At 46.6% G+C, this 7769-nt stretch overlaps 1 protein-coding gene across 1 annotated transcript; it reads left to right on the plus strand.

The window, feature by feature from the left end:
• The first annotated feature begins 568 nt into the window (after positions 1–568).
• LOC130386219 (histone deacetylase complex subunit SAP18-like) lies at positions 569–5552 on the plus strand. Its single transcript, XM_056595016.1, has 4 exons — positions 569–1015; positions 1486–1595; positions 4377–4499; positions 5201–5552. The coding sequence occupies exons 1-4, from the start codon at positions 944–946 to the stop codon at positions 5355–5357; spliced, it is 462 nt and encodes a 153-aa protein (XP_056450991.1). The 5' UTR covers positions 569–943; the 3' UTR covers positions 5358–5552.
• Positions 5553–7769: the final 2217 nt, after the last annotated feature.

Raw genomic sequence — 7769 nt, forward strand, 5'->3', positions numbered from 1 at the left:
ATATAGAGACAAATCATGATCACTGTCCTATAGCGTCCATTTTTTGTGTGTCTCAATGTCTACTTCACATGCAGATATAGGAATATGGGACAGTTGCTTCATTTTGTTTATATGCTATGGGCCGAAAAGACTAAATTAATATGTAACTTACTTGCTCCTTTTAAGTATAACATTGCTTGGGGAGTCCAATTCCTCCACTGAAAAGGGTGGACAGTGCTTACAACTCTCTGCTAGTTAGCGATATATCTCTTCTCTACATTAAGTTGTGTTGCGCGATTGCTACTGAGGGAGGTAACCTATTTGATTGATTCGGTGAATTGTCCAATCATGCGGTGTTGACAAAAAGGAAAAGCGATACCATTGGCCTGGGGCGCACACTGGTGCGACCCGAGGGCGAATTTTTTTTGCGCCAATGAAAAGCTGTCTCTGCTTGATAGACAGCAAAAAGTTAGCGAGCTTACATTGACTTCAACGTGGCTGGCGCCCCTGACTTGGAGGACGGCTTTATTTCGAATGACCAATAAATAGCCTAGCCCAAATCATTGACGTTCAGACGCATTTAAATGGTTGCTGGCAGTGACAAGTATATCACACAATTAAACAAGGATAAACGCTATGTATTTTTGTTGATTTATTTCGTAATGATAATAGTTTATTAATAGTTGGCAGATATATTCAAGTGAATATTTCACGGAGGGGCGGCGCCCTTGCGCCCCCTATCGACCCACCGCCACTAAAACTACGATATCAGTCTGAATGCGGTCTTGTTCTTGTTCTTCCGATGCAGCACGCGGCGCTCGTGTTCATCCTAGGGGTCTTTCTTTGCTCCGTGACGTAAATTCCCGGAACACGAGACGCGTCTACTTCCGCTTTAAGCGTAAACCCAAGCGAGTTGATTCAGACACATTTTATACACTATACTCTAAAGAGAAATCTCTCCACCATGGCGCTGGAGTCCAGGATCACCCAGGAGGAGATCAGGAAGGAGCCGGAGAAGAGCATCGACCGGGAGAAGGTGAGGAGATCATTCAATCACTAGAGACAGTCTGCGTAAAGGTGGAGGAGAGGGACGCATACACACACACGGACACGGGCTCCGTGCGTAAACGTGCCTTATTGTATTTTGCAAAATATGCAAAAGAAAAGTCCACGTTGTTGCATGTTTAACTTGAAGGATATTTGCAGTATGGAGGTTAATTCACTCACTCATTCATTCATTCGGAATCAATGAGAGAGAGGAAGGGGAGGGTCCGTCAGAAGTGTGCGGGGGAAATACTGCAAATATTTTCAGTATTTTGAATCGGAGCACTGATTCAGAACAACTTCTTAACGGACCACCCGCCTCTCACTCATGCATTCATTCCTAATGAGTGATTGAATGTGCATATCGCAAAGATCCTTGAACGTAACCGAGGAGGACCTCCGCGCCAGTTCTGATATCGGTGTCAGTGATTATTTGCTCCTGTCCTCCCCCCCCCATTCCAGACGTGCCCGCTGCTCCTCAGAGTCTTCACCACCAACAGCGGCCGACACCACCGGGGCGACGAGTTCGCCCGAGGCAACGTCCCCGCTAGCGAGCTGCAGGTCTACACCTGGTGAGACCGATGGGGCGAACTGAGGCGTGTGTGCGTGTGTGTGTGTGTGTGTAGTCCTGTTTTGTGTGTGTTGTCTGTACAGAGACTGTTGTCTGTAAAGAGACTGTTGTCTCGGTAGAGTCCTGTTGTGTGTGTGTGTGTGTGTGTGTGTGTGTGTGTGTGTGTGTGTGTGTGTGTGTGTGTGTGTGTGTGTGTGTGTGTGTGTGTGTGTGTGTGTGTGTGTGTGTGTGTGTGTGTGTGTGTGTGGAATCCTGTTGTGTACTTAATGCAGTCTTGTTGTGTCCTTAAAGGCACCCAGTGCAACTTTCGAGGCTTAAAAATAAACATTCAATTTCTAGTCTTTTTTACACGTAGTAAGTTTCAATAACTCCATACCGACATTCAAGCAGCAAAGATGAGACGTCGTTGTGTGGTGAGAACTGATAGAAAATCGATAACAACAACAATGCCGCCATTTTCTTTATTTTTTGTAACCTACAATAAATAAAGCAGGCTTCCAGTCAATGGAAAAATGGCTTCTCCCCACCGGCGATTGTTGTTGTTTACGATTTTCTATCAGTTCTCACCACACAGCGACGTCTCATCTTTGCTCCTTGAATGTCGATATGTAATGGTATGGAGTTATTGAAACTTACTACGTGTAAAAAAGACTAGAAATTGAATGTTTATTTTTCATTGAATGTTTACATAAAGTTGCACTGGGTGCCTTTAAGGCAGTCGTGTTGTGTACTTAATTCAGATGTGTTGTGTACTTAATACACAGTTGTGTTGTGCACTTAATGCTTAAAGGTTGGGTATGGAATTCTCTTTTTTGGACATTTTTGCAAAATTACTTGAAATCCTTATCATAACCCACTTACAGCCACTGAGTTAGAAGTACTGACATGAACATTAAACAAGTCAATCATCTGTGGAACGGGCAGGGCTTGAAAAACTCCAGCCAATGATTTCCAGAACCACCGAGTGGCATTGGACAGTAAGTACGTCAATCAAACGGTCGTACTGCACTCCCCCTCGCGTAACCCCTTCGTGCACGTACTCAAAGCTCATGACCCAGAGCAAGCTTCTGTTTGTTGTTATCCTGCGGTAGCAACTGGAGCTAGCTAACAGCTAATGGTTCGCTCTCGCGCATCTGTGTTCGCACTCGTGCATGATTGCGCGTCCATGTACTTGGAATGGGTGGAGTCAGAGTCAGCGTTGAAGGAGAGGGGGTAGGACCATCGAGTTGTGTGTTTTCAAAATCTGCTGGCGTTTCGCAAATCCCATACCCAACCTTTAATAGTGTTGTACAGAGATCCTTCTTGTGTCCACTAGATGGCAACTCCATAAACTAAAATGGTGTATCTCCAAAGTTAATTATTTACACGAGTCTAATGTTGTATGATGTAAAATAGCTAAACAGGATGCAAGAGTTGTCCGGCAACAACATGAAGACAGGGACAGCATATTCAGTCAAGTATTTATTGACTTATCTTGAAAGAATTGGCTTACCAAAGCACAATAAGTTATCACAGTAACACAGCTTTTTCTCGTACCAGTTTATTGAAAATCCTGGGAAGTATGACGTCTTTGTAGAAACCTGCTTAATTATTACATTTGGTCCTGACTGTGTTGACGCCAATTTGTCTGAATTTGATCGCAGACTAAAAGGAACTTCTTCGAAGACACAACAGAATTTCACTGTACAGTCGCGATCTGGAAAGTACTACGTGATTTGATCAAAGATGCCCCCCCCCCCCTTTGCTCAGTTAAGGCCCTGACACACCAACCAGATTATCGATCGTTGGACTGCCTGGCGAGCTCGGTGTTCCGAGTCTGTTCGGTCGGCCATCTTTTCAAACCGCCTGCGTTCTTTTCAGCCGATTGCACATGTCGGATCGGCCAGGACCAAATCGCTCCGACCTCCTATTCTCGCCAGACCGTCGGAAGACCGATAATGTGGTTGATGTGTCGGGGCCTTTCCGTCTGACGCCAGACGTCCGACACCACGTTCTCCAGCTCGGCCCCTTGCGCAGAAGCCGCTCCTTATGCAGTCCTGGATGAGGACGGACTTGAGGGGAGGGAGTGGCCAGCGTCGCAGATGATGCTGATGGTTGCACAGTTTCTGGGGGACAACGCGGTGAAGAGCATCATCTGCGACTCTAGCCGCGGAGGTGAAGGGTCTGGTGAGAGGGGCGAGGGGGGCAGCAGCTCGAACCTCTTCCAGAGGTCGTCGCTGGGGGCCGGCGGATGGGGCTGGTGTTGGTGGTGAACCAACAACAAAGTCCTGTTGTACAGACTCTGGTTATGCACAGACTAGTCCTACGCTGCTCTGAGACCCTGAAGGCCAAAGTGTACCACTCCGACTCGTAAATATTATATTATAATATTATTTTATTATATATTCCGCGTAACCACGGAGACCTCCTCCGTCGGGATGTCGGATACCCAATGCGCGATTCGCCGACCGATCGATTTAATAGGCCGACCGCTGGCTATGTTAATTGTGTTGTGAATAAACCACGACCTTTGGTGCTTTTCTTGGTCCTTCACGTGCAAAGTAAGAAAGGTGCAAAGTAAATAAGGTGCTAGGTCAAACCGGGAAAAGTGTTTCCGGAAATGATGTTGTCAGAGGTCCAATCTCGGCGCTGGCCGTCTCCGTTGAGTCGACGGGCCGTTAAGAATGTTGGATGCGCACGTAAGCCACAGAGAGGGTCTCCGACAGGCTCTCCGTGGCTTACGTACTGCACTCTACAGAGGAGTATAACCCAGCCTTAACACCGTCCCCCCCGTCCCCCCCAGGATGGACGCCACCCTGAAGGAGCTGTCTGGGCTGGTGAAGGAGGTGTACCCCGAGGCCCGCAGGAAGGGCACCACCTTCAGCTTCGCCATCGTGTACCCCGATCAGATGAGGCTGGGATACAGGTACCTACTGTAGACCAGGACTAGACCAGGACTAGACCAGGACTAGACTGTAGACCAGGACTAGACCAGGACCAGGACTAGACCAGGACCAGGACTAGGACTAGACTGTAGACCAGGACTAGACTGTAGACCAGGACCAGACTGTAAACCAGGACCAGACTGTAAACCAGGACCAGACAGTATACCAGGACCAGACTGTAGACCATCGTGTACCCCGATCAGATGAGGCTGGGCTACAGGTACCTACTGTAGACCAGGACTAGACCAGGACCAGGACTAGACCAGGACCAGGACTAGACCAGGACTAGACCAGGACCAGGACTAGGACTAGACCAGGACTAGACCAGGACTAGGACTAGACCAGGACTAGGACTAGACCAGGAATAGACCAGGACCAGGACTAGACTGTAGACCAGGACCAGGACTAGACGAGGACTAAACCAGGACCAGGACTAGATCAGGACTAGACCAGGACCAGGACTAGACCAGGACCAGGACTTGACCAGGACCAGGACTAGACTGTAGACCAGGACTAGTGGTTCGGCATTGTTTTGGACTTGCTTCTGATTTTATGAATGACTTATTAGCTGACTTAATGACTTGGGTCACTTATTCAGCCATGATTTAACGAGTGACTGACTTAAGCCACTTATTAAGCCACTGATAACGTGGCTTAATAATTAGCTTATCCCCCCCCCCAGGGTTAAAGACGTGGGCAGCACGGTGGCGGGCCGTAAGGGGGCCGAGGACCTGATGTCCCTGCAGTCGCAGAGGTTCCAGATCGGAGACTACCTGGACATCGTCATCACCCCCCCCAACAGACCGCCCCCCGCCAACCCCCGCATGAGACCCTTCTGAACCCCCCCACCTGTGTGTGTGTGTGTGTGTGTGTGTGTGTTTGTGTGATGAACACACAAAGCGCAACACGACGCGACTGCACACAGTAACCCGTCGGGGTTTTAACGTTTCCACCGCTGCCGTCGACAGCGTTGCTTTCTTCAGGTTCTTCTATGATGTTTTATAAGATGTGATATGAATAAACATTTTTTTGTTACTAAGTATGTTGTCTTTTATTTTTTTAAGGATGTGATCAAATGGTTCATTAAGTTATGTTTCAAAACGTTTCCTAAAAGCAGGACTCTGTGCGTCTAGAATCACTCAATCACTCACGAATTCATTTAATGTGCCGTTTTTTTAAAATTATTAGTTAATTGGCGTAAGCAGCTCACCTGCAATGGGAGTCTGGAATAGGGTAGACCGTGATAACGTGACAGGGTCCTCTACCTTCCTGCGTCTAGAGCTCGAACGAAGAAGGTCAGTGGAGTACCTTCTCCACGTCCTTAGTTTTACTGATATAGTTTAATAGTTGATATCTTTCGTTTGAGGTTTTACGTTCTACTCTCGTTTGGGTGCGTGATGGAGACATTGAGTCAAACCGCTGTCAGAGATGAGTCGGTCGGGGCGATGGAGGAGGTAGGGGTGTACGACTGGGAGGTCAGCTGTGTGTCTCCCCCTCTCTCCCCCCCACTGTTTCTCTCTTTCTCCCTCCCCCTCTGATTATCTCTCTGTTTCTCTCTCTCCCCCCTCTGTTTCTCCCTCTCTCTCCCTCTTTCTCTCTCTCACCCCCACTTATTCACTCACTCACACACGCACACATACGCACACGCACTCTTATGTGGTCTTGTGTAACTCAACAAGAATCGGACCTGTGTGGTCAAACACATACTCAAACGAGTTAACACCATTCCACTAATGGTGTGTGTGTGCGTGAGGGAGAGTGCGCGAGCATGAAGAGGGGAAGTCTTATTTGGTGTATACTCTCTTCCTCCCCTCTCCTCTCTCCCCCCTCTCCTCCCTCCCTCTCCCCTCTCCTCTCTCCTCTCCACTGTTGGAGGTCGGATGGTCTGCCTTTCTGTCTGTTGTATTTGGGGAATGGGTTAACCTAGTGATGGTTAGTGCTTTAGTGGGTTAACCTAGTGTTGGTTAGTGCTTTAGTGGGTTAACAGTGTTGGTTAGTGCTTTAGTGGGTTAACCTAGTGTTGGTTAGTGCTTTAGTGGGTTAACCTAGTGATGGTTAGTGCTTTAGTGGGTTAACCTAGTGATGGTCAGTGCTTGGCACTTGGTTCTATGAACATCCTCACTGTACCCTCAGAGATATATATCGTTGTTTCTCTTTCTAAAGACTCATTTTCTTAGTGTAAGACAATCTGGGTAAAGGCGTCTGATAAACGCCCTGAATGTCCATGTGAAATCACAGACTCTGTAAATCAAAGACAATGTAAATCACAGACACTGTAAATCAGAGACACTGTAAATCAGAGACACTCTGTAAATCACAGACACTGTAAATCACAGACTCTGTAAATCAGACACTGTAAATCACAGACACTGTAAGTCAGAGACACTCTGTAAATCACAGACTCTGTAAATCAGAGACACTGTAAATCACAGACTCTGTAAATCACACACTGTAAATCACTGACTCTGTAAATCACAGACTCTGTAAATCACAGACTCTGTAAATCAGAGACTCTGTAAATCACAGACTCTGTAAATCAGAGACACTGTAAATCACAGACTCTGTAAATCACAGACACTGTAAATCACAGACTCTGTAAATCAGAGACACTGTAAATCACAGACTCTGTAAATCAGAGACACTGTATATCACAGACTCTGTAAATCACAGACTCTGTAAATCAGAGACACTGTAAATCACAGACTCTGTAAATCAGAGACACTGTAAATCGCACACTCCGTAAATCACAGACTCTGTAAATCAGAGACAATGTAAATCACAGACTCTGTAAATCACAGACACTGTAAATCACAGACTCTGTAAATCACAGACTCTGTAAATCACAGACTCTGTAAATCAGAGACACTGTAAATCACAGACTCTGTAAATCACAGACTCTGTAAATCAGAGACACTGTAAATCCGGTCAGGGGTTTGTGATGCCGTGATGGAGGAACTTAACAAGCTCCCTTAACAAGCAAAGCACTTTAAGTCAATTAAATTACTGGAAATAGAGTGACTATAAAGTGAGTAGGAATGTCTTCAGCTCAGCTCTGGGGGACACGTGACTGGTCTGTTGTTGTTTAAATCTGATTGGTTTAAGTGAGTCCTGCACGTTTGTTTCTCCCCTCTGCCTTTGAACGGAGGTGATATTGCTGGGTTTTTAAAATGAGATGGAATTGTTATTTTACCTAATAGTTTGGCTCTTATGTTGTTTTTTGAGGCATTCACTCTCTCACCCACCCACTCGCT

Source organism: Gadus chalcogrammus, chromosome 7, assembly GCF_026213295.1.
Source record: "Gadus chalcogrammus isolate NIFS_2021 chromosome 7, NIFS_Gcha_1.0, whole genome shotgun sequence".
Classification (NCBI taxonomy): Eukaryota; Metazoa; Chordata; class Actinopteri; order Gadiformes; family Gadidae; genus Gadus; species Gadus chalcogrammus.

Excerpts from the sequence above, each read along its gene's own strand:
- LOC130386219 (XM_056595016.1), top strand. The coding sequence starts at position 944 with ATGGCGCTGGAGTCCAGGATCACCCAGGAGGAGATCAGGAAGGAGCCG. Across the intron at positions 1,016-1,485 it reads AGAGCATCGACCGGGAGAAG|ACGTGCCCGCTGCTCCTCAG; the intron begins GTGAGGAGATCA and ends CCCCCATTCCAG. Across the intron at positions 4,500-5,200 it reads CAGATGAGGCTGGGATACAG|GGTTAAAGACGTGGGCAGCA; the intron begins GTACCTACTGTA and ends CCCCCCCCCCAG.